The sequence below is a fragment of the Leptodactylus fuscus genome, unplaced genomic scaffold (genome assembly GCF_031893055.1).
Source record: "Leptodactylus fuscus isolate aLepFus1 unplaced genomic scaffold, aLepFus1.hap2 HAP2_SCAFFOLD_131, whole genome shotgun sequence".
NCBI classification, from domain to species: Eukaryota; Metazoa; Chordata; class Amphibia; order Anura; family Leptodactylidae; genus Leptodactylus; species Leptodactylus fuscus.
The window spans coordinates 166,370-192,101 of NW_027440154.1; the positions used below are offsets into that span (position 1 = coordinate 166,370).

At 47.6% G+C, this 25,732-nt stretch overlaps 1 protein-coding gene and 10 non-coding genes across 11 annotated transcripts in view; 6 read left to right on the forward strand and 5 right to left on the reverse strand.

The window, feature by feature from the left end:
• AGBL5 (AGBL carboxypeptidase 5) overlaps positions 1-6,698 on the reverse strand; it is a 30,535-nt gene extending 23,837 nt beyond the window's left edge. Inside the window, exons 1-7 of the mRNA XM_075261432.1 lie at positions 6,608-6,698; positions 4,938-5,201; positions 2,907-3,078; positions 2,619-2,785; positions 2,186-2,366; positions 1,914-2,092; positions 1,184-1,739 (exon numbers count right to left, since the gene is read on the reverse strand). Of these exons, the coding sequence (XP_075117533.1) occupies positions 1,184-1,739; positions 1,914-2,092; positions 2,186-2,366; positions 2,619-2,785; positions 2,907-3,078; positions 4,938-5,158 (1,476 nt within the window). The 5' untranslated portion in view covers positions 5,159-5,201; positions 6,608-6,698. The remainder of the gene's footprint in view (positions 1-1,183; positions 1,740-1,913; positions 2,093-2,185; positions 2,367-2,618; positions 2,786-2,906; positions 3,079-4,937; positions 5,202-6,607) is intronic.
• A 227-nt stretch (positions 6,699-6,925) lies between these two features.
• Positions 6,926-7,010, forward strand: TRNAY-GUA (transfer RNA tyrosine (anticodon GUA)). The gene is given in 2 exon segments: positions 6,926-6,962; positions 6,975-7,010. It is a non-coding gene; the product is annotated as a tRNA-Tyr (tRNA).
• A 4,769-nt stretch (positions 7,011-11,779) lies between these two features.
• TRNAG-UCC (transfer RNA glycine (anticodon UCC)) lies at positions 11,780-11,851 on the forward strand. The gene has a single exon. It is a non-coding gene; the product is annotated as a tRNA-Gly (tRNA).
• Positions 11,852-13,132: 1,281 nt separating this feature from the next.
• On the reverse strand, positions 13,133-13,218 carry TRNAY-GUA (transfer RNA tyrosine (anticodon GUA)). Its single transcript is given in 2 exon segments — positions 13,133-13,168; positions 13,182-13,218. It is a non-coding gene; the product is annotated as a tRNA-Tyr (tRNA).
• Positions 13,219-13,327: 109 nt separating this feature from the next.
• Positions 13,328-13,400, reverse strand: TRNAA-CGC (transfer RNA alanine (anticodon CGC)). The gene has a single exon. It is a non-coding gene; the product is annotated as a tRNA-Ala (tRNA).
• Positions 13,401-16,501: 3,101 nt separating this feature from the next.
• Positions 16,502-16,573, forward strand: TRNAG-UCC (transfer RNA glycine (anticodon UCC)). The gene has a single exon. It is a non-coding gene; the product is annotated as a tRNA-Gly (tRNA).
• Positions 16,574-18,190: 1,617 nt separating this feature from the next.
• TRNAA-AGC (transfer RNA alanine (anticodon AGC)) lies at positions 18,191-18,263 on the reverse strand. Its single transcript has one exon. It is a non-coding gene; the product is annotated as a tRNA-Ala (tRNA).
• Positions 18,264-19,030: 767 nt separating this feature from the next.
• TRNAN-GUU (transfer RNA asparagine (anticodon GUU)) lies at positions 19,031-19,104 on the forward strand. The gene has a single exon. It is a non-coding gene; the product is annotated as a tRNA-Asn (tRNA).
• Positions 19,105-19,978: 874 nt separating this feature from the next.
• Positions 19,979-20,050, forward strand: TRNAG-UCC (transfer RNA glycine (anticodon UCC)). The gene has a single exon. It is a non-coding gene; the product is annotated as a tRNA-Gly (tRNA).
• Positions 20,051-22,494: 2,444 nt separating this feature from the next.
• On the forward strand, positions 22,495-22,568 carry TRNAN-GUU (transfer RNA asparagine (anticodon GUU)). Its single transcript has one exon. It is a non-coding gene; the product is annotated as a tRNA-Asn (tRNA).
• A 190-nt stretch (positions 22,569-22,758) lies between these two features.
• Positions 22,759-22,844, reverse strand: TRNAY-GUA (transfer RNA tyrosine (anticodon GUA)). Its single transcript is given in 2 exon segments — positions 22,759-22,794; positions 22,808-22,844. It is a non-coding gene; the product is annotated as a tRNA-Tyr (tRNA).
• Between the last annotated feature and the right edge of the window lie 2,888 nt (positions 22,845-25,732).

A 25,732-nucleotide genomic window follows, 5' to 3' on the forward strand; every position in this document is an offset into this window, starting at 1 on the left:
ATTATAGTAGTTATATTCTTGTATATAGGAGCAGTATTATAGTAGTTATATTCTTGTACATAGGAGTAGTATTATAGTAGTTATATTCTTGTACATAGGAGTAGTATTATAGTAGTTATATTCTTGTACATAGGAGTAGTATTATAGTAGTTATATTCTTGTACATAGGAGCAGTATTATAGTAGTTATATTCTTGTACATAGGAGCAGTATTATAGTAGTTATATTCTTGTACATAGGAGCAGTATTATAGTAGTTATATTCTTGTACATAGGAGCAGTATTATAGTAGTTATATTCTTGTACATAGGAGTAGTATTATAGTAGTTATATTCTTGTACATAGGAGCAGTATTATAGTAGTTATATTCTTGTACATAGGAGTAGTATTATAGTAGTTATATTCTTGTATATAGGAGCAGTATTATAGTAGTTATATTCTTGTACATAGGAGTAGTATTATAGTAGTTATATTCTTGTATATAGGAGCAGTATTATAGTAGTTATATTCTTGTACATAGGAGTAGTATTATAGTAGTTATATTCTTGTACATAGGAGTAGTATTATAGTAGTTATATTCTTGTACATAGGGGCATTATTATAGAAGGGGGGGGGGCAGGTTTCTCTTCATAGCCTTTCTAGGTGTGCACCCAATTTTTTTACACTGCACAGAGAGGAGTCTACATCTTCTCACAGGGAATGTATGGAGAGTATATCTACTTCTGATTAGCTCTTTGTGTTATTGAGGACGGGATGTTAATCACAGACAATAAGCAGCTTTACTGACTGTACTCAGATTTGTTTTTAGTTGCATCATACCCTGTATTTGCAGTCCAGTGTTCTTGTATCTGCTATATTATGGTCACTTGGGCTTTTCTTAGCAATTTTTTTGCCATATTAAATTACCCCTTGGAGAATTACATATAATGAAACCAGTAGTAGTAATAATGGATAGGAGAGGGGCAGACTATTTTGTATTGTACATTGCACCCCAGAGAGAAATGCAAAATATGTTATATCCATAATGTGATTATTAGCAGCAGAAAAACTGATAGGACATGATGTATGAAGGCTTAGACAGTCAGAGAACACACTGCCCAGCCCCAGTCGATTTTGCTGAATACTCAAGCATCCTTCATATCTTTCTATAGGGGCAGTAATAGGTTTCTAGCAGCTTGTTCATACCTGGTCGTTCTCGTCGGTGAAGTAGTTCCCATACATGAAGCAGCCTCTTTTAGAAGCGTGACCGTGAAGGTCAACATAGAAGGCAATTCCACTTTCCTGAGGGGGAATAGAAGACATGAGCTCATTGTTGCTATCACCGTCCAATCGGGACTCACCCACTTCAGCCTTGAGGTCCTGCCCCAAGGCCCAAACTTCCTTTTCCCTGATGAAGTCCTCATGCTCAGGCAAGATGGTGGTTTCTTGTGCGAGGCCCTGAGATGCTACAAATGGACCTTCCCTGCCCATACTGTTTAACAGGTTATTTGTCTTCTCCATGTCGGACAAGTCGTCCTCTGTGTGGCGCTGTGGCGGCGGGGAATGATTTGAAGTCTTTGGTCGGAGTGCAGGGTTAGAGGAGGAGACAGTGGTAGAATTCCTCCAATCAGGATCGCCAGGGCGGACGCGGTTATGGACATGGTGGTAGAGGAGAACGGATTTTGCTCCATAAACTGATGGGTGAAGCTCAAAGTCTGGGGCAAGATACTGCCGATTCAGGTTTACACCCCGGGTATCTGTCCTGTGAGATAAGGAACAAGCTGGTCAGAGCTGTCAGCGCGGAAGACCCCCGCCATGTAGTTCAGAGATTCCAACTATGTGCAGAGGGGGCGCAATCTACTACCAAGACATCAGAACCGCAAATGGAGATGGGCTGCCATAATCCAAAGGAGAGTCCCAGACCTCCAATACTTGCCTGTAATGTCCCCTCACCACTCCGTCAGGGTTCAGCATGGGAATGAGCTTGAAGACATACATGCGCCTCAGCATGGCCGCTCGGGGGTCGTCCTGCCTCAGGATAAATTCCAAGAAGCCGTTGAAGACGAAGCTGGAGGGCGTCTCACCTGGGTGAACGCGGCTGCTCAGGAAGAAGACCTGTGAATGGTGGCAGGACAGAATGAGAAGTTCAGGTCGGGTCACACTGATGGGGGAGGGGATAAGAGTTGTATCACCCCGATGTCTACTCACCCTCTTCCCACTGAAGCGGAACGGCCGTGGACAGGAGAGATCCGGGAACAGCTTGTCTAGTCTGCTCTCTCGTTCCTCCATCATCCCATGGCAAGAGCTGATGGTGAGAAGGTCGACACGAAGCCCCTCCAGGGAGTGACACAGCAGCTCCCGCTGGTAGTAGATGGCGTCTGGGGGGCTGCTGCAGAGGATATAGCAGAGATAGAATAGCCACATGGCTGGACCAGAGAGATATAATAGCCACATGGCTGGGCCGCTGACCCCTCTCACACCTACATCTCTCTAGATCTTCTACAGATTCCCTGGTAACAAACCCTCAGCTCTGGAGAAGGAGTGACTAATATCAGACCCATTAATTGGCGGAGAGAATAATGCCCACACAAGACACCAGCACCCAATGTCCAGTCCTGCCATGTTGCAGGGGATGGGTTACCTGCCAGGAGACATGAGCTTGCTGTCGGTGAATCGGTCGTCCAGCCCGGCCAGCAGCTCCTGACTCTCCTCGTAAGAGAAAGGAAAGCAGAAGGCAAAGTAGGTGGTGGCACCGCGGCAGTCCAGGAAGCGGTGGACGAATGACAGGATGAACTGGTTGTCCACCATCTGTAGAGAGAAGAAGGTGGTGAGGAGGGTCCTGGACAGTATAGGTTGTCACAGCCCCGCCCCTGGGTGTGAGGTAGAGGAGAAGGAGGATACTGTATATAATGAATATAGTGACACGTACCTGGAAGGAGGGCCGGTCGCGGACACGTTCCCAGCGTGATCGGATGGGGACCGTGCGGACGAATGGCGCCATGCCCTGGCTATAGAGTTTGCTCTGTTTGTTCATGTTCATGATGTTGATTTTAATGAGTTTCCCTGGAGCTCCGCCCCTCACACTGAAATAAAACCAGGACCTGCGGCGAGAAGGCGGAGCGTCAGGATGTTCTTAAGGAGAGTCTGCCTTGCCAGAACACGTCCCCAAGACTTCAGCGTCCCTGTGCCTCACGTCCCAGGCCTCCAACCTCCCCACGCCACATACCTCAGGCCTCCAACCTCCCTGTACCACACATCCCAAGCCACCAGCCTCCCCTTGCCACAAATCCCAAGCCTCCAGCCTCCCCTTGCCACACATCCCAGGCCTCCAGCCTCCCCGTGCCACACGTCCCAGGCCTCCAGCCTCCCCTTGCCACACGTCCCAGGCCTCCAGCCTCCCCTTGCCACACGTCCCAGGCCTCCAGCCTCCCCTTGCCACACGTCCCAGGCCTCCAGCCTCCCCTTGCCACACGTCCCAGGCCTCCAGCCTCCCCGTGCCACACGTCCCAGGCCTCCAGCCTCCCCGTGCCACACGTCCCAGGCCTCCAGCCTCCCCTTGCCACACGTCCCAGGCCTCCAGCCTCCCCTTGCCACACGTCCCAGGCCTCCAGCCTCCCCTTGCCACACGTCCCAGGCCTGCAGCCTCCCCTTGCCACACGTCCCAGGCCTCCAGCCTCCCCTTGCCACACGTCCCAGGCCTCCAGCCTCCCCGTACCACACGTCCCAGGCCTCCAGCCTCCCCGTACCACACGACCCAGGCCTCCAGCCTCCCCGTACCACACGTCCCAGGCCTCCAGCCTCCCCGTACCACACGTCCCAGGCCTCCAGCCTCCCCGTACCACACTTCCCAGGCCTCCAGCCTCCCCGTACCACACGTCCCAGGCCTCCAGCCTCCCCGTACCACACGTCCCAGGCCTCCAGCCTCCCCGTACCACACGTCCCAGGCCTCCAGCCTACCCGTACCACACGTCCCAGGCCTCCAGCCTCCCCGTACCACACGTCCCAGGCCTCCAGCCTCCCCGTACCACACGTCCCAGGCCTCCAGCCTCCCCGTACCACACGTCCCAGGCCTCCAGCCTCCCCGTACTACACGTCCCAGGCCTCCAGCCTCCCCGTACCACACGTCCCAGGCCTCCAGCCTCCCCGTACCACACGTCCCAGGCCTCCAGCCTCCCCGTACCACACGTCCCAGGCCTCCAGCCTCCCCGTACCACACGTCCCAGGCCTCCAGCCTCCCCGTACCAAACGTCCCAGGCCTCCAGCCTCCCCGTACCACACGTCCCAGGCCTCCAGCCTCCCCGTACCACACGTCCCAGGCCTCCAGCCTCCCCGTACCACACGTCCCAGGCCTCCAGCCTCCCCGTACCACACGTCCCAGGCCTCCAGCCTCCCCGTACCACACGTCCCAGGCCTCCAGCCTCCCCGTACCACACGTCCCAGGCCTCCAGCCTCCCCGTACCACACGTCCCAGGCCTCCAGCCTCCCCGTACCACACGTCCCAGGCCTCCAGCCTCCCCGTACCACACGTCCCAGGCCTCCAGCCTCCCCGTACCACACGTCCCAGGCCTCCAGCCTCCCCGTACCACACGTCCCAGGCCTCCAGCCTCCCCGTACCACACGTCCCAGGCCTTCAGCCTCCCTGTACCACACATCCAAGGCCACCAGCCTCCCTGTACCACACGTCCCAGGCCCCCAGCCTCCCTGTACCACACGTCCCAGGCCTCCAGCCTCCCTGTACCACACGTCCCAGGCCTTCAGCCTCCCTGTACCACACATCCAAGGCCACCAGCCTCCCCTTGCCACATGTCCCAGGTTTTCAGCCTCCCTCTATCACATGTCGGGGCCACCAGCCTCCCCGTACCACACGTCTCAAGCCACCAGCCTCCCCTTGCCACACGTCCCAGGCCTCCAGCCTCCCTGTGCCTCCCAGCCTCCCATGTCTCTGGTAACCATCATGCACCTGTTCCCATTCTCATACTCCGTCTCCGCACAGTCCGGCTTAGTCCAGACATTGAACTCATAGTCAGGAGCAGGTGAGGAGCCTCCGGTCCCGGCTCCGCTGCCTCCATTGCTGCTAGATGTGTCTCCTTCTCCATCTGACCTCTCCACTTTCTCCACCCGAGCTAAATTTGCGGAATCAAACTTGGAGCTGAACAGTAGCCCCCCGCTGCGGACCTCCATCACCACACAATGGCGACAACCAGGCGGCTCATTTTCTGAGATTCTAGAAGATACAGAGAGCACATATGACAATCACACACGTGTGCACATATACAGATGGTCATACATGACATGGCAATGGAGCACACACAGGTGGCAATAAAGCACAAGTGTCTGAGGCCCCCACTGTTAGGACCGCCCATGTGTATAGAGGAATGGTGTGCAAGCCTGACCCCGCCCACCCTGTGATCTCTGGGGGTCCCTGTAGTCTTAGAATATAAGATGGTTACAGAGGAGAATTCCTTTAGGCCGGGGCCCCACATTATAGACACACAGTATACTGGTTGTGGCAGAGACCCCTTGGCCAAATCCGCAGCGTTTTACATTTCCTGCACGGTGACTGGGACTCCGGCTAATCCCCTCGGCACATTGCAGACACCCGCATGCTTTCCGAGAGTCGCGACATGCCACTTATACCTAGTTTCCACCTCGGTCTTTTCGCAGCCATTCGCTCCTTGGGGCCTTAGCCGTAATGTCATAATACACAAAATAGGGGGCGCTATACTGAAGCAGCATAAGGCAGTGACCCTATAACCCGGGTACAGCCCCCACTCAGCACCTCCCCCTCCTCTATTCTCCCATGTACAGGATCTAGGGGGATGGATTATTAGGGGAATGAGCTCACAGGATCAGAGTCTCTGAGGTCAGTCAGCCTCACACGCCCCCTTGTGTCCATACTGGTGTACTACCACCTCACCACTGGCCAGGGTTATGCAGGACTTGGTGTGGAGACAGAACCTGGTGAGATTGAGCTCGGTGGTTTCCTTGATGTATTGGGGGGAGACCACAGGTGGCGCTACAGACACCGCACACCGCTCCACAGACTCAGAATAAGCCCCGCCCCTAGACTCCAGTCCTGTCAATGACTATAGGCGTCATTGGATCAGACAACGGGCCTTACCACAAGATGGCGCAAAAGTGCTTCCACTATTGCTGTACAATAAGGCTCTAAGGGGCTACCTTTGGGTAGTGTACCTCTAGTGATGCCCAGAGGGAGGCTTGGAGTCTGCCCTGATGTTATATATATGTACACATGTATATATAATGTACATGTGTGACGTCAGCAGCCTCCTCCTGCATTGTATATACTCTATAGTGGCTATATCCCATGTACTCTATAGTATATACCTCCCCTCTGTGTATAGGACATGTAATCTATAATCTATTTACTAGAAAATACTCATCATATACACTGGAGCTATATACTATATATATATATATATGGGGGGAGTATACAATATATACCTACAGTATATACTATACTCCCCCAGTATATATAGTATACAGCTCCAGTGTACAGGACATGTATTCTATACTACAGTATATATGACGTACGTTACACGGTATATACCCACACACACATATATATATATATATATATATATATACCCCCCTGTCTCCGTCACGTACCTGGGTCTCGGGCTCCGTTCACACCTCGTCTCTCACAGCTGAGCCTCGTAACCCAAACAAACCCCCCTCAGCTCCTCTCCGGGCCGGACGACAACAAGCCGCGCTCTGATTGGTCCTCCGCACGTTCCCTGTGTAAGGCTGCGGCTCATTTGAGTTTGAAATCCACCGTCGCGTTCCTCGCCTCGCTGTGAGTTTGGGGCGGGGAGTGATGTCATGTTTCCATGGAGTCTGACCTAAGTAATGACAGAGCCGGAGAGAAGTGGGCGTGGTTATCTCTGTGTCCCACATGGGCAGCGGCGCGGGCTGAGCTCGGCAGATCCTTCGATAGCTCAGCTGGTAGAGCGGAGGACTGTAGCGGAGAGCAGGCATCCTTAGGTCGCTGGTTCGATTCCGGCTCGAAGGACGTTTTGTTACTGGCTGCGAATTATTTATATACGATGTATATATATATGTATATGATGTATATAATAACATTACTGTAATCTCTATATAATAATACTGTCATGTACTATATATACCATTATATTATATACTGTAATAATTCTAGTGATAGAATGTAACAGTCTCCTGTGGTATAATATACTGTCATGCACTATATATAACATTATACGCCATCATTATATAATGAGATAGTAATTATTAGAGATGAGCGAACAGTGTTCTATCGAACACATGTTCGATCGGATATCAGGGTGTTCGCCATGTTCGAATCGAATCAAACACCGCGTGGTAAAGTGCGCCAAAATTCGATTCCCCTCCCACCTTCCCTGGCGCCTTTTTTGCACCAATAACAGCGCAGGGGAGGTGGGACAGGAACTACGACACCGGGGGCATTGAAAAAAATTGGAAAAAGTCATTGGCTGCCGAAATCAGGTGACCTCCATTTTAGACGAATAGTGGATTTCAAATCCGGGTCATATGAGAATGTGAACTTTGTGACTATGAGACAGGGATAGCTGTACAGGCAGGGATAGCTAGGGATAACCTTTATTTAGGGGGGAATGTTATTAAAAATAACTTTTTGGGGCTCTATCGGGTGTGTAATTGTGATTTTTGTGAGATAAACTTTTTCCCATAGGGATGCATTGGCCAGCGCTGATTGGCCAGAGTACGGAACTCGACCAATCAGCGCTGGCTCTGCTGGAGGAGGCGGAGTCTAAGATCGCTCCACACCAGTCTCCATTCAGGTCCGACCTTAGACTCCGCCTCCTCCAGCAGAGCCAGCGCTGATTGGCCGAATTCCGTACTCTGGCCAATCAGCACTGGCTAATGCATTGTATTGGCGTGATGAAGCAGTGCTGAATGTGTGTGCTTAGCACACACATTCAGCTCTACTTCATCGGGCTAATAGAATGCATTGGCCAATCAGCGCTGGCCAATGCATTCTATTAGCGTGAACTGAGTTTGCACAGGGGTTCTAGTGCACCCTCGGCTCTGCTACATCAGATTGCTACATCTGATGTAGCAGTGCCGAGTGTGCATCAGATGTGTAGTTGAGCAAAACTGACTCAGCACTGCTAAGTCTCTGCATTCGCATAGGAATGCATTGGCCAGCCTTCGGCCAATCAGCGCTGGCTCTGCCGGAGGAGGCGGAGTCTAAGGTCGGACCTGAATGGAGACTGGTGTGGAGCGATCTTAGACTCCGCCTCCTCCAGCAGAGCCAGCGCTGATTGGTCGAGTTCCGTACTCTGGCCAATCAGCACTGGCCAATGCATTTCTATGGGGAAAAGTTAGCTTGCGAAAATCGCAAACTGACAGGGATTTCCATGAAATAAAGTGACTTTTATGCCCCCAGACATGCTTCCCCTGCTGTCCCAGTGTCATTCCAGGGTGTTGGTATCATTTCCTGGGGTGTCATAGTGGACTTAGTGACCCTCCAGACACGGATTTGGGTTTCCCCCTTAAAGAGTTTATGTTCCCCATAGACTATAATGGGGTTCGAAACCCATTCGAACACTCGAACATTGAGCAGCTGTTCGAATCGAATTTCGAACCTCGAACATTTTAGTGTTCGCTCATCTCTAGTAATTATACGTTGCTATATTCTGTACTGTGACATAAAGCCATATACTGTAATTTAATGAAATGTTATAACCTGTGATAGAATATTCTGTAATTTTGGTAGACAATTTGATTATAATGTTAGGTGCTGTAATGTAACATAATGTGATATAATCTACTATAATTTAATATATACTGTCATCTATTATATGTGATATATCATATATAATATACTATAAATTAATATTATGGAACTAAGGGGGCATCACACTAGGCTTGAGCATTGAAGGGGCCATTATACTGTGTGTGAGAACTATGGGGGGCATTACATTGTGTGGGGACTATGGGGGGCATTATACTGTGTGTGGGGGGACTATGGGGGCATTATACTGCGTGTGTGGGGACTATGGGGGGCATTATACTGCGTGTGTGGGGACTATGGGGGACATTATACTGTGTGTGGGGGGACTATGGGGGCATTATACTGCGTGTGTGGGGACTATGGGGGGCATTATACTGCGTGTGTGGGGACTATGGGGGGCATTATACTGTGTGTGGGGGGACTATGGGGGCATTATACTGCGTGTGTGGGGACTATGGGGGGCATTATACTGTGTGTGTGGGAACTATGGGGGGCATTATACTGTGTGCGAGAACTATGGGGGGCATTATACTGTGTGTGTGGGGACTATGGGGGGCATTATACTGTGTGTGTGGGAACTATGGGGGGCATTATACTGTGTGTGGGGACTATGGGGGGCATTTTACTGTGTGTGTGGGAACTATGGGGGGCATTATACTGTGTGTGGGGACTATGGGGGGCATTACATTGTGTGGGGACAATGGGGGGCATTATACTGTGTGTGTGGGGACTATGGGGGGCATTATACTGTGTGTGGGGACTATGGGGGGCATTTTACTGTGTGTGTGGGAACTATGGGGGGCATTATACTGTGTGTGGGGACTATGGGGGGCATTACATTGTGTGGGGACTATGGGGGGCATTATACTGTGTGTGGGGACTGGGGGAGCATTATACTGTGTTTGTGGGGACTAGGAAGAGCATTATACTGTGTGTGGGAACTATGGGGGGCATTATACTGTGTGTGGGGACTATGGGGGGCATTATACTGTGTGTGGGGACTATAGGGGGCATTATACTGTGTGTGGGGACTATGGGGGGCATTATACTGTGTGTGGGGACTATGGGGGGCATTATACTGTGTGTGGGGACTATAGGGGGCATTATACTGTGTGTGGGGACTATGGGGGGCATTATACTGTGTGTGGGGACTATGGGGGGCATTATACTGTGTGTGTGGGGACTATAGGGGGCATTATACTGTGTGTGGGGACAGGGGGGGCATTATACTGTGTGTGTGGGGACTATGGGGGGGCATTATACTGTGTGTGTGGGGACTATGGGGGGGCATTATACTGTGTGTGGGGACTATGGGGGGCATTATACTGTGTGTGTGGGGACTATGGGGGGGGCATTATACTGTGTGTGTGGGGACTATGGGGGGCATTATACTGTGTGTGTGGGGACTATGGGGGGCATTATACTGTGTGTGTGGGGACTATGGGGGGCATTATACTGTGTGTGTGGGGACTATGGGGGGCATTATACTGTGTGTGTGGGGACTATGGGGGGCATTATACTGTGTGTGGGGACTATGGGGGGGGCATTATACTGTGTGTGTGGGGACTATCGGGGGGCATTATACTGTGTGTGTGGGGACTATGGGGGGGGCATTATACTGTGTGTGGGGACTATGGGGGGGAATTATACTGTGTGTGTGGGGACTATGGGGGGGCATTATACTGTGTTTGTGGGGACTATGGGGGGGCATTATACTGTGTGTGGGGACTATGGGGGGCATTATACTGTGTGTGTGGGGACTATGGGGGGGCATTATACTGTGTGTGTGGGGACTATGGGGGGGCATTATACTGTGTGTGTGGGGACTATGGGGGGGCATTATACTGTGTGTGTGGGGACTATGGGGGGGCATTATACTGTGTGTGTGGGGACTATGGGGGGGCATTATACTGTGTGTGGGGACTATGGGGGGGCATTATACTGTGTGTGTGGGGACTATGGGGGGGGCATTATACTGTGTGTGTGGGGACTATGGGGGGGCATTATACTGTGTGTGTGGGGACTATGGGGGGGGCATTATACTGTGTGTGTGGGGACTATGGGGGGGCATTATACTGTGTGTGTGGGGACTATGGGGGGGCATTATACTGTGTGTGTGGGGACTATGGGGGGGCATTATACTGTGTGTGGGGACTATGGGGGGGACATTATACTGTGTGTGTGGGGACTATGGGGGGGGCATTATACTGTGTGTGTGGGGACTATGGGGGGGCATTATACTGTGTGTGTGGAGACTATGGGGGGCATTATACTGTGTGTGTGGAGACTATGGGGGGCATTATACTGTGTGAGAACATGAGCTTAGTATTCTACCATGTGAAGGCCACAAAATGGGCATTATACTATAAGGGGGCACTAGGAAGGATCTATATCTGTATATTACACAGAGGAGGACATTGTTACTATATGGGGGCACAAAGGACTGGGCGGGGGTAGAGGTTTGGCTTCACATATGTAAATACTGGATCTGCTGTTCTGCTCAGACCTTCGTCACCATTAAAAGGGCAGTACCAGTGAATGAAGAGACGTTATTGGGATGCCCTCCTAACATACCTGGCACAATAAAGCAGTTCGGGCGCAGACTTGTTACGGGTGTGTTTGTGCTGATGACGTGCTCAGGAGATTTTCCTAACTCTTCCATATGGTCTAGTGGTTAGGATCCCGGGTTCGATTCCCGGTATGAGAAGGTTCCCTTTTATTTTCCCTACTGTGAGGTCAGCTTTTCACATGTTTATTCCATTCGTACTGGATCGGCCGGGGTAGACTCTGTAATGTGTTGGTGTAGGACGTAGGTATAGATGATCGTATTGGTACAGCCCTGCCCATGTCATTCACAGTGACCATGTATGATGTGAGATCACTGACGTCGGTGATTTTTTTTTTTCTCTTTTTTGTAGGAACTTAAAACATAAAATATCTTTCAGGAGACCAACAAGATGTGATGTCCAGGAGAACCAAGGATTTTGTGACGTTTATGAGGAGAGGGTGCGGAGTCTCGTCATATTCAAGCGTTGGTGGTATAGTGGTGAGCATAGCTGCCTTCCAAGCAGTTGACCCGGGTTCGATTCCCAGCCAACGCAGAAGACTTTTATATTGCCCACAAAAATAATTCTCCGGACTAAATCCTCAAGTTATAGAGAAAAGTTACAAACTGTTTCTATCAACTAAAGATAAAATATCAGGATAAGTAAGAGCGGAGGAGTCACTGCTCAGCCTGAAACCTCCGACAACCGACTCCGATTAACACGTCCTGAGGTTTTCCTGCAGATCTGAGATACAGACAGGTCTCCACGTGCCTTGGGCCGAGCCATCTCAGAGTCACAAGAGGAGAAGAGGAGCCGTCCAGGATGAGGCCAATAAGAATACGCAGATTATTTTGGAATTTTTTTGAATATTTTTATTTGCCCTTGAAACAAAAGGATTAGGGATTTACGTGAGAGTTGAGACCAAAAAATCTAATAACCTGCAAGTTTCTGATCTATAAAGGTCTTCGTCTCCTGGTCTCCTGCCATAGTCTAAGAAGAGAAGGGACTGGATACAATCTCAGAGAAGGAGAGGAAGTATCAGGGTTTTCAGTATGTTAAATATTAGTGGCAGATGAAGGGGGGCATAAACTGGAGGGTGACATGTTTGCCTCTAGTTGCCCCCAGTTTAGTGTCCCCCTTCCAACTTCATACTGTGGGGCATTTGGAAGAGATCATTGTACTGTGGGGGGATATAATGTTGGGATGACTGTAGGAACATTATACTGTGTGGGGGCACAAAATGAATGAGAATGGGCGGAGTCAACATAGAAGTCGGTGGAGCTAAATTTGCGATGCACATTCTATACCTTTTACTATCCTTTGATCATATGGTCCAGTTGTGGACTGTTGCGATCTGTCAGAGTAGCTGACCCTGCAGGCCGGATCGGTCTTACCACGTTGTATGATCTCCGCCAGCCCTGACCTTTACAAATGTGAAATCCAGATTGACTGATGTGACTGAAGACCAACATGGAGGAGCAGCAATGGCGACCACAGCCCTGTAGAACTTTTAACCCAGCTTTCCCAGACTGCAGAACTCCAGTCTAGTTATACAGTCATCAATCCCCAACTCTCCTACTGTAGAAGGCCTTGCCTGATTTTATGTCCAGGAGCCTGGAAAAGTTGGGTTATACCGGGTGACATTTACCTTTCAGGGTTCTGGAGATTGAGATAATATGTAAAGTAATTCGGACTGCTGAGGACTAAATCTACCTAAACATCTCTGGAAAACAAAGTCATTATAGATAGAAGTAGGAAGAAGAAGAGCCAAGAGCGCGGCAGGGAACATGCTTGCGGTCAGTTTGGAAGGTCCAATGTGATGTGATAGCAAAAAGGTCCTTCGAGCCGGAATCGAACCAGCGACCTAAGGATTGCTAATTTTTGACTACAGTCCTCCGCTCTACCAGCTGAGCTATCAAAGGCTGGCCTGTTCAACGGGCGCACGCTATCTAGACCTGCATGTGCGCGTGGCGGGCCCAAGAACAAAGATGTTTTTCCTTCCTTTCATGAAAAAGAAGCCACCTTAGGCTCTGGAGGATGCGGGCATCGATCCCGCTACCTCTCGCATGCGAAGCGAGCGCTCTACCATTTGAGCTAATCCCCCTTTTGCATGGAAGTAGGAGAGTTTATTGAGGGTCGGGCCTTCTATAAGTACAGACATGTCATTTGATGAAAGCAATATTTTCCATATGTTCAAAGAAAACAATTGTGAGTAAAAAAAAAAAATCCCAAAATTTTTACAAGAAATTCAGAATGTGGCCCAGGATCGCTCATACACTTGTGGCTCTTTCTGTAGTGGGCCTTAAAAAGGAAACCATGTTCTAGATCTTATTGGTACCAAATTTTGGTAAGTATGACTTTTTGGTCAATTTTTATTGCTATTTTTAGGGCAGTCAAGGTGACCAAAGTACATCATTTTGCACATTGCGGTTTTATGTATTTACTTCTTTTCTATTGTTCTCTATACGGGATAAATATCACTAGTTTTGGATAGCGCGGACTTATACACAGATGGGGACACCTAACATGTTTGTTTACCTTATTTTTGTGTACATTATGCTTTTTTTTAATTATAAAGAGTTTTTTACGAAATGATTCATTTTTTACTTTCTTTTTCTTGGTTCCCACAATCTCATTGCCGGAAACCCAAAGCGTCACCTTGGCCCCTAACCACACAGAGCCCATGATTGCTATTGACCAAGCTATCTGCGGCATCATGTATGTGACTCAGTGTGATTGGTGTATGGAGGGGGCTCAGGACCCTCTGGACACAGCGGATGCCGGGTGTATAATACAGCCAACACCCACCTCTAAGAGTTGTGATCAGTGCCGACACCGATCACAGCTTACCACTTTAGATGCCGTGGTCTAATGCGACCGCAACATCTAAAGTGCGCAGGAGCCATATGCACCGCCATCTTTTCCCATTTGGCGCCCTTGGAACGTCATGGGAGGGCGCTCATTGGTTGTCATGACAGTGGGGAGTCTATTGAAGGCGCCCAAGCTTGTCATTGGCATGGCTCTATTAGAAGTGAATGGATTTCGCTCTACACTGCGATACATTAGTATAGTGTATGGTGTGAGCGATCAGGCCGAGGTCTCTAAGGGGTCTGAAAATAAAAGTAAAAATAGATTTTTAAAGTACAAAAAAAACTGAAAAAATATAAAAGTTCTAATCACCCCCTTTCCCTAAATCACATATAAAAATAAAGAAAGAAAAGGAAACATAAACACATTAGGTCTCCGGCGCTAAAAAACACCCAAACTATTAAAATATTTATCACATACGGCGAACGGCGTAGCGGGGAAAAAGGTAACAGGTCATATACAGTATACCACACAGTAAATTCTGTACAAATTAAACCCATAAGAAATTGGCGCAAATGGGGTTTTTTTATTTATTTTTTTTTCCAATTCCATCTTATTCAGAATTTTTTTTCCAGCTTCCCAGAATATTGTACAGGATATTGAATGGTCATTACAAAGTATAATTTGTCCTGCAAACAATAAGCCCTCATGTGACTATGGACTGAAAAATGACAAAATGATGGCTCTTGGAATGGGGGGACGGTCTGGAAGTGGTTAAGCCAATGGCCTAAGGATTCGCTAATTTTTGACTACAGTCCTCCGCTCTACCAGCTGAGCTATCGAAGGCTGGCCTGTACAACGGGCGCACGCTATCTAGACTTGCATGTGAGTGTGGCGGACCCGGGAAGACAAGATGTTTTTCCTTCCTTTCATGAAAAATGAAGACAACTTAAGCTCTAGAAGATGCGGGCATCGATCCCGCTACCTCTCGCATGCTAAGCGAGCGCTCTACCATTTGAGCTAATCCCCCTTGCTTAAGTGGGCTGTTTGGAGGCCGGAGAGTTTACTGAGGGTCAGGTGGGCTATAAGAACAGACATGTAATTTACTGAAAAAACTTTTACATATGTTCAAAGAAAATAATTGGACAAGACATTGGCCACAATATTCAGAATGTATCCAGGACAGGTCACACTTCGGCTCTTTTGGTAGTGGACCCTAAAACCCTGGCCTGAAAGGAAACCTGGAAATTTCGGAAGACATTATGATAGTCCAGCAGGAGGCAGCCGGTGGTCTGGGCTTCTCTGACCAGAAGAGTCCTAAATCACAGGAGACTTTTTGGGAATTGTAATGTTGCGCCTGTTTTTATTTCTGGTATTTCGGTAGTGGATATTTATTCCATAGACGCGGCTCCTTGGTAAATGTTGCCACGTGTTACTTATTATAGCGGAGTCATTTTCTGGTTATTCGCTCTTTGTACCTACTTAAATGCACTTGTGTAATACATTTTGCTCAAAATTTACTTGATGAAATTGTGATTCCAATGCTGTCTGACATGACGGGCTCCGAGTCCTGGAGGGCATTTGCACCTTTTTTGCCCCTTTATAAACAGGTGAATGTAAATACGGTAAGAAAAGAAACTGCTCTTTGACCGCACGCCCTTTTCTGGCCAAAAAACTAAAGTTGAGAGGGAAAGATAACATTGGGAAAAAGGGGCATCATAAGTAAAGAGAGCAAACAAGCCAACAAAAACCTACAGGTTCCATGATGAATGTGCCTGTTGGGTCAGAAGAAGACCGTTGGGTCTAGAGAGTAGTACCTTGTGTCGGCTTGGAGCGTGCAACTTCATTTTGAACATCTGAGAAATTTATCGGGATGAATGTAGCCTGTCCTCCTAGGAAAGATTATCCTCAAACCATATTCCCTTTGAAGTTTGCGTTACAGACATTAAGTCTAGGGTTTGTGTACTCAGAGGTCTTTCAATACAAAACAAGATTGCAAAAGTATAAAAAACCATCCCCCACATCCCCCCTCTTACCTAGATCACAGATAATAATAAACGTAAACATTTTCAAAAACTATTAAAATATTTATCCCGTATGGTGATGGGCGAGGTGGGAACCCTGAGGATAAGTCTACATCTTCAAGTTCTAAAGAGAATAAAGAGAACAACTAGAGACAGCACATCTGGATCCGACTATGAATGGCAGAGCATATAAAGAGAGAACGCAGCGTCACTGCTCAGCTGGAGACCACGGAGGTCGGTGGATTTTTTCTTTGTAGGAACTTAAAACATAAAATATCTTTAATTTCAGCAGAGCCTCAAGATGAGACATCCAGGAAAAACCGAGGACTTAGTGACTTTTATGAGGAGAAGGTGCGGCGTGCCGCACATGTAAGCGTTGGTGGTATAGTGGTGAGCATAGCTGCCTTCCAAGCAGTTGACCCGGGTTCGATTCCCGGCCAACGCAGAAGAGTTTTATATTGCCCACAAAAATAATTCTCTGGACTAAATCCTCAAGTTATACAGAAAAATTACAAACTGTTTGTAAATGATAAAATATCAGGATAAGTAAGAGCAGAGGAGTCACTGCTCAGCCTGAAACCTCCAACAACTGACTCCGATTCCTGCACGTCTGAGATACAGAGAGGTCTGCACATTCCACACAAGACGCTGCCTCGGGCCGAACAAACTCAGAGTCACAGGAGGAGAAGAGAAGTTGTTCAGGATGAGATCTTATGGCCAATAAAAATACTTTAATTATTTAGGAATTTTTTGGAATAATTTTTTTATTTTCCTTTAAGTAAAAGGATTATGAGAGTTGGGACCGAAATATTAACAACCTGCAAATTTTTGTAAAGGTTCTCGTCAATCTGTTGAGGCGGCAGGACCTCCAACAATGGCCGTCTGAAAAAGTCCTTGTACCAAGTCCTGGAATCTGTGCCCATCGGAGTCAGAGCCGAACCTTACAGTGCAGGGTTATATCCCTGGTCTCCTGGTACGAAGAGAACTGTATAGATCGGTCTAACCACGTTGTACGATCTCCACCAGCCCTGACCTTTACAAATGTGGAATCCAGATCGACTGATGTGACTGAAGACCAACATGGAGGAGCAGCAATGGCGACCACAGCCCTGTAGAGCTTCTAACCCAGCTTTCCCAGACTGCAGAACTCCAGCTAACTAGTTTTGCCTTTCAGGAATCTGGGAAAGCTGGGTGACAAAGCATAAAGTACATGAAAACAACAAAGATGTCATCTTAACCTCTCCCTGGTGTAATTCCTACCTTGGAGTTGTGTCCTATACAGTTAACTACAATCCAATGTGAGCCAGACCCCGCCCCTTATTAATAACCCCCTCTCCTTCTGTCTCTACCCCCCTTCCCTCATAGATTGTAAGCCCTCGCGGGCAAGGCCCTCTACCCCACTGTGCCAGTCGGTCATTGTTAGTATTATATCTACCTGTATATTCTGTGTATTGTATGTAACCCCCAAATGTAAAGCACCATGGAATTAATATAATAATGTACAGCACCATGGGATTAATGGTGCTATATAAATAAATAATAATAATAACCCCTCCCCCACCCCTGAACTTCCTGTGATGTCATAGTCCTAGGAGTTCAGTGGCCAATGACGGAAGATCTGACTGAGCGCTAAATATCTGCAAGACTAAAGCTGAGAGCAACGGAGGAGAGATAGTTGTGTAGATGTCTCAGAGACCAACTAAATGGTGGAGATGATTGATTATTATGTTACTTTCAGGGTTTGTGTCTCTTTAAATTACTAACTCAAACACAGGGAAAAGAAGTCATTGTAGATAGAAGTAGGAAGAAGAAGAGCCAAGAGCGCGGCAGGCAACGCACTTACGGTCAGTTTGGATGGTCCAATGTGATGTGATAGCAAATCGAACCTGCGACCTACGGATTGATAATTTTTGACTACAGTCCTCCGCTCTACCAGCTGAGCTATCGAAGGCTGGCCTGTACAATGGGCGCACGCTATCTAGACCTGCATGTGAGCGTGGGGGGCCCAGGAACACAAGATGTTTTTCCTTCCTTTCATGAAAAATGAAGCCACCTTAAGCTCTGGAGGATGCGGGCATCGATCCCGCTACCTCTCGCATGCTAAGCGAGCGCTCTACCATTTGAGCTAATCCCCCGCCTACTATGGGAAGTTCAAGACTTAGTTCTTGGGACTCATCTCGCACCTCAACTTTACAGGCAACCTTTCAACATAAACTTAACTCTTCTCTTATAGCAACTCTGTTTTTTTGTTTTTTTTTAAAGTCAGGCATCGCATTTTAATAATTTTTCCTGGCACACAAAGGCAAAAACAAAATAAAATCTATGCCATAACCCCATCTGGATTTCAAAAAATAGAAAAAAAAGAAAGGAAGAAACAAGAAGAACCATCTTGTTACAGGTTTTTAAGATGGCCAGTCGACCTAAGAACGGGCTGACATCGCCCATTCTGTTGGGGGGTTTACTTTGCAGCAGTCACCTCGTTCACATCACAGACGAGACAGCTAGTGTTACAATGTAAGCTCACACCTCTAGAAGGATTTCAATAGAAGAGAACTGCTGAGCTGATAAAATAAACAAAAATCCCAGCACTTAGCAGAGGATGGTTTCGATCCATCGACCTCTGGGTTATGGGCCCAGCACGCTTCCGCTGCGCCACTCTGCTGCCGTTGATTGCTGGCTGAGGAGAAGTTCTAACTTTTCTCTGAGCGCCATCAAGTCGATAACAGGGAGGCGCACTCTGTCTTGCCGTCCATGGAGGAGTTTAGCAGCCAAGCCATTTGTTGGTGATTAGGGGCCCACAGCTTTTTTTTGTTTTTCTTTTTCCATTTTGCTGTTCGGAAGGTCATCTGAGAGAGATGCCCTTAACATGATGGACCTTTCCCTTAACACTGCTGGACATGCCGTCTCTGTGGCGCAATCGGTTAGCGCGTTCGGCTGTTAACCGAAAGGTTGGTGGTTCGAGCCCACCCAGGGACGTTCCCAGCCTTTTTCCTTGCCCTGCATCTCGCACTTAAAGATGCTCATCTTGGCTGCGCTCTCCACTAACAACTTTGTCATGCTGATGCTTTTAACCCTTTGTGGACCCCGCATGGTTAAAACATTAATGTTCAGCAATTTCTTCCATATTTTCCTTCTCCACCTTTCAACATTCATAACTTTTTTGTCTTTCTGTAGATCTCGCTATGTGAGGGCTTATTCTTTACGTGACAAGTTGTACTTTCATTTGCTACCATTTTGGGGTGACAAAACCTTCTATTATATCATTAATTTTTGGATTTAGTTTTTTTGGCGTTCCCTCTGCATTAATAATAACATGGCCGCTTTGTCCAGGGGGTTATTACAATTACGGCGACATCAGATTTTTGTGGGTTTTACTGATTTTACTAAATAAAAAGTCGTTTTTTATAACATGAAGGATTTTCCCGGGGTTGGCGTATTCTGACACCTATAACCGTCTTACTCTTCAGGTGAGGAGATGTCAGAGATCTTTATTTGCAAGGCAAGTTGAAGTTTTCATTGATACCAAATTTTGGTAGGTATGACTTTTTGGTCTTTTGGATCTCTTGTAAATGCTATTTTTGGGGCGAGTCAAGGTTACCAAAGTACATTCATTTGCACATTATGGTCTTTCTTAATCATAGAGAGGTTTTATAGAACTTATTATTTACACTGGATTTTTACCTTTCTAAACTTTTTTCTCTTTTTTTTATTTGCCATTTGGGGATTTGATCCAGAAATCTCCTGATTGTGCAAGTGGCAGCCATTTAGTCCCTACAAACTGATTGTAGGAAAGCCACGGCGTGATCTCATCCTCTAACAATCCAGAGCTCTGGAGAAGCCTATCATGTAGGCGTTGGTGGTATAGTGGTGAGCATAGCTGCCTTCCAAGCAGTTGACCCGGGTTTGATTCCCGGCCAACGCAGCAAATGTTTTATATTTCTGGACTAGATCTTCAAGTTAGAAACTACAACAAAAACGTCCCTCCTAACTGCTCTCCGGGATTATTATCCTGAATCCGACCATTTGTGGGAGCCGAGCGAATAACGGAGAGGACGCAGTGGTCAGTGCTCAGCCCGAAACCTCCGATGATTCAGACGACCGACTGCGATAACAACGTGCTGAGGTTTCCTGGACATCAGACCTACAGACATGTCTACAAATTGCACCGAAAATGTCACCTCAGACTGAGTAGGAGTGACAGGAGGAGAAGAGAAGTCGTCCAGGATCAGATCTTCTCACTACTGAGGACGCCTTGATTGTTTTTGGAATTTTTCCTTGATTAGGGATTCATGAAAAAACAAAAACTATAACCTACAACCTGCCCATAAATCCTCCAATCTATAAGGTCCCTGTAGTCCTTCTCTAAGTTATTAACCCCTTAAGGACACGGACTCAGAGACTTCTTCCATATTTTTTCATCTTCCACTTCCAAAATTCTCAACTATTTTTTGTCGACTTTTTGTGGTGTATTTTTGGTTTCCTCCATTTTGTGGCTTCTTGTCTGCTGTTACAAGCCCTCAGAACCCTTCAATCTCACAATGGGGGATGCGATAGGATGACGGGGGTGCTCTTTTTCCCTAAACACCCAGATATTGTGATTGCTATTGATCACGGCATCCGAGGGGTTAATCTGTCAAATTAGGAGCATTGCACCATCCATATACAGAATTGGGGCCTAGTCTGTTTTCACGAACCTCTGTCTTATAAATGGAGCTCTGTGGATGGAGGAGAGGCCTTGTCCCTCACCCCTCGCTCCTAATTCTGCCCTGTTCCCCCTGTATATATCTCGATGCCCTCAGCTTTCTACCTGGTCTTGTCTCTAAACCTAATCTGTATCTTCCCAGTTTTGAGGCCTAGTCCTGACCTATTCTATGTCCAGCCTTAAACCAATTGTCAGATATCTCCTGGATAGGACGGGTCTCACCACGCAGCCATGCCGATGGTGTCCTAAAATGGATTCCAGTTACTTCCAGGATTTCATTCTCTGTAGACTTCCGCAGGGCCGATGATGTGGGGCAGACTGTTGTAAGGATTAAAGGGGCTCTCCGGGAGGGTTTCAGCTCTTACTCCCTCAGGGGCTCTATTTGTGATGGCCCACAGGTCTCCTGGCTGATTCTGACCCTGGGTCATGTGATGGGAAACCAGCACCCAACCCCCGAGTCACTTCACCCCCTCCCCCGAGTTCACTGCTGTTACTTGAGGGCTGAATCCCATCATATGACCCAAGGCCAGAAAAAGTCAAACATAGAATCACAGAGGAAGTAAGTACTGACACCCTCCCCCAAAAGCCCCTTTATGTGCCATAGCCCGGGCAGAACTCCAACTCTATGATGTTCTGAACTGCTGTAATTAATATATGGAGTGTATATATGTATTCTAGCCACTGCCCGTGGCTTTGTCTGTGTGTTGTTGGTGTCGATGACCTGCCTATATTCAGTAAATTGCTGCCATCGATGGTTTGTCTGCTCCGGCGTTTCGGCAGCTCTAAAGATGTCCTGTTGCTGAACTTGTTGCCTGTTATTGTCCCGGCACCTCAGCAGCTCGCTGGGATGCCATATAATGAGCGTGTTGTTGGTGTTGATGATCCGTCTGCTCTGGCGTTTCGGCAGCTGTGAAGCTGGCCTGCCGCTGAACTCAGTCCTCATGCTGCGCCCATGATTGTATCGGCATCTCAGCAGCTCACTGGGATGCCATTTATTGAGCGTGTTGTTGGCATCAATGATTCCCGTCAGCTCCGCTTGAGGAGAACTCTGTGACTTCTGGCTTCCTTCATAACTCTTGTTGTTTTAGAATTTTGCAACAAATTAGATTTTCTTTTTACCAGAATGTTTAAAATTAGCCAATTGCAAATGTGGATTAAAGGTGTTTTCCCATCCAGTGTGTCAGCACTGCCTGGAGCAGATCAGATAATATGCAAATGCATGTACAGAATGGACTGAGGGTTAGGTGAGTATTTACACAGAGAGATAACAGACCTGGCTAAGATAAGCTATTGCAAAAGCAGTATAATATAGTATATGAACATAAATTCATAACAGTCATGAAGCCATGTCATTTACTGGAATAAAAAGTAGCCGATGTGTTACTCCAGGTTACAAACTATCTATGGGACAAATTTCATTCAAATCTGTTCAGCGGTTTTTGCGTGATTAAGGAACAGACATCCAAACACACAAACTATCCTATGTATAATATTAGTAAGATAAGATAAGATAGGATGGATTGTATATAATTATATGGATTGTATATTCAGTTCTCCCTCAGACTTCTTTTTGTTTTTCTTTTTCCATTTTGCTGTTCGGAAGGTCATCTGAGAGAGATGCCCTTAACATGATGGACCTTTCCCTTAACACTGCTGGACATGCTGTCTCTGTGGCGCAATCGGTTAGCGCGTTCGGCTGTTAACCGAAAGGTTGGTGGTTCGAGCCCACCCAGGGACGTTGCCAGCCTTTTTCCTTGCCCTGCATCTCGCACTTAAAGATGCTCATCTTGGCTGCGCTCTCCACTGAAAGAAAGTTTTAAAAACAAAGTCATTGTAGATAGAAGTAGGAAGAAGAAGAGCCAAGAGCGCAGCAGGCAACGCGCTTACGGTCAGTTTGGAAGGTCCAATGTGATGTGATAGCAAAAAGGTCCTTCGAGCCGGAATCAAACCAGCGACCTAAGGATTGCTAATTTTTGACTACAGTCCTCCGCTCTACCAGCTGAGCTATCGAAGGCTGACCTGTACAACGGGCGCACGCTATCTAGACTTGCATGTGAGCATGGCCCAAGAGCACAAGATGTTTTTCCTTCCTTTCATAAAAAATCTCTGGAGGATGCAGGCATCGATCCCGCTACCTCTTGCATGCTAAGCGAGCGCGCTACCATTTGAGCTAATCCCCCTCACCTGGGGCCTTGTTTGGAGGTCGGAGAGTTTACTGAGGGTCGTGTGGTCTATAAGTATCGGCAAGAGATTTGCTGAAAAAGACTTTTCCATAAGTTTAAAGAAAATAAGTGTGAGGAGGGAAAAAAATCCCAATAATTTGGACAAAAAAGTCAGAATGTAGCCAGTGCAGGCCATAGACTTTGGCTCTTCTGGTGATGGGGCTTAAAACTGAAAGATCCTTAAATTGTGATCCCCCTTCTACTATTCTTTTATCTGTACCTGCTGTCCCTGTAACGCCTCTATCTGGAGTATTTTATATTATTACTGTAGTATCCAGGCTGCTAACGCCCCATGGTGAGACTATTAATGGATTATTTTATCTTAAAAACTCTGGCCTAAATGGAAACCAGGGAGTTTCTTAAGATATGTTGATAGTCCAACAGGCGGTGTCCAGTGATCGGAGATTCTCTTCTCTTTCCCTTCCTCTCCAAGCCTAATAAAGACCTACTGGATTGATCATACGACCCTTCCATTTCTCTCCTGGAATATGATCTTAAAGTTTTCACAAAAACCTTGGTGAATAGGCGTAATGCTTGGCTTCCTTCTCTTATCCTCAAGGACCAGATGGGTTTCGTTCCCTGTCATCAAGGGGGAGACAACATTAGAAAAGACAGTGGATTATAAAGCTGGCCTTTCATGTCCTCGGTCACAGGTGATTTTATATACTGCTAAAAAGCTGACCGAGCGCTGAATTCATTGCACTGTCGGCCTTCCCATTATACGTCCGTTATGTGGTGGTATCGGTTTCGGCACCTCTGCCCTCCGTCAGAAGGGTGTTTTTGACAGTCTAGCTGGGTTGTCAGTCCCCCCTGACTATACTCGTCCATAGACATAGCATCATGGCTGGAGCGCCCCCTCTGACAGTGCAGGGCTATGGACGAATACAGTCCAGGGGACGTTCCTCACAGCCCAGCTAGACTGTCAGGAACGTCCTTCTGACACTGGGCAGAGATCGGTGCTGAAACTAATGGACGCATAACGGGAAAGCTGACAGTGCACTGACTTCAGTCTGTAATAGATGTGGCCGATTGCTCTGCTACACCTGCCCTCCTATTGAGTTTAGAGGCAAAGGCCTTCCATCACCTGGATTGGTCCTTCATGTTGGATTCTGAAGACGCCTTCCCCTCGGCGGTTAGAGCACTTTGTTCCTCCCCCTCAGCAGTAGTTAAAGGGGTTGTCCTGGATAAATGAAAATTTCACCCCTAAGCTAAACCCCCTCCCCACCTAACTTCTAATATACTCCCTTTAAAAAAATATGTACATATACCCATTGCCAGGGGCTGTCATGTGACCGCCGCAGGCACATTTTCTGATTTCATGATAACGTTCCGTTTCAGTGTTTCAAGAGACGGGAGACAGCGCCGCACCTCCCATGAGGCGACCTGAAGCGACCGCTTCAGGCGGCGCTATGTCAGGACCCCAGGGAGGGCGGCATTTTTGACCACCTAAGCCAGTCCAGGACAAGCTGTCCTGGACTGGCTTAGCACCGAGCGGTGGTTTGGGGAGGCCACTGGAGAAGCGCTGCTCCAGCAGCCTCCCTTCACGCTCAGGCAGAGAGCAGGTCCTCTCCGTGCCTGCCCTCTGCCTGCGAATGGCGCTAAGCCCCGCCCCCTTTGCTTCGCCATGCCCCCTCTCTCTGTCACGCCCCCTCCTCCCGGGGGGGGGGCGGCTTTCTGTAGTTTGCCTCAGGTGGCGAAAGGGGTAGGTTCACCCCTGACGGGAGACCACCAGTACTCCTCTCTTCCCCTCCCCCTGTCCCCATTGTTAGAATCATATCTTCTATCTCGTATTTGTCATCCATTTTTCTTTAGCAAAGATATGTAGTCTTGTCTCAAAAGGAATTGGTTAGACTAATTAACATGGAGATGCTATGGGCTACCAGGAAATGGAATGCTAATGAATCCTTATCTAGCTGATCGACTTCAGAGTTGCACCTTTGTGTCAAGAGTGTGTAACACAGGATGTCTATAGAACCCTGATAGTTAGATCCAAGAAGTGACACCAGGCCTTTGATCTCTAATTATCTTCGGAGCCTTGAGATACACATATACAATGACTGGGGTGGGGGTTAGCTTCCTGGTGGAATGTAATGCTTTAGCCAATGGATAGAGGCTACCATTCCACATCCAATCCTGGTATGTTATGTTATGTCATAAGTCCAACCTGCTTTTTGTCTGTATAAATATTTCCTTTTCTGTAACAATAAATCAGAACTCTTTTGATACACCACCATCTTGTGTCTTAATCAGTTCTCCAGGCCTAAAGAAAATGGCTGCAGTCCATCTAGGCCTGTTAATTAATTATTTAATTTGGAGCTCTGCAACATACTCTTATGAGGACCATTTGAAGTCCCCGACACCCTCATACTCACCAACGTTGACTTCCTCTTTTACTGGCCATTGCTTTCTGCACAAGGAACAATAGAACGCAATAGAACACCGGCAGAAGCAAATAGAAGCAGCGCAGGCGGCAGCTCAAGATCGCAGGTGTAGAGGCAGAAGAGGGAACAGCAACACCCCAAAGTCATCTCCAGGATGAGAAGACAGGTAAGTATGAAGAGTTGGCGGGACTGAATTAGGTAGGTAGATAGGGCTTGTAGTCTGTGGGCTAGCTAGGGAAATGGGGAGGGGGTAGTTGTGCAGGAGGAAGTGAGTAAACTGCAATTCATCATGGTAGTTG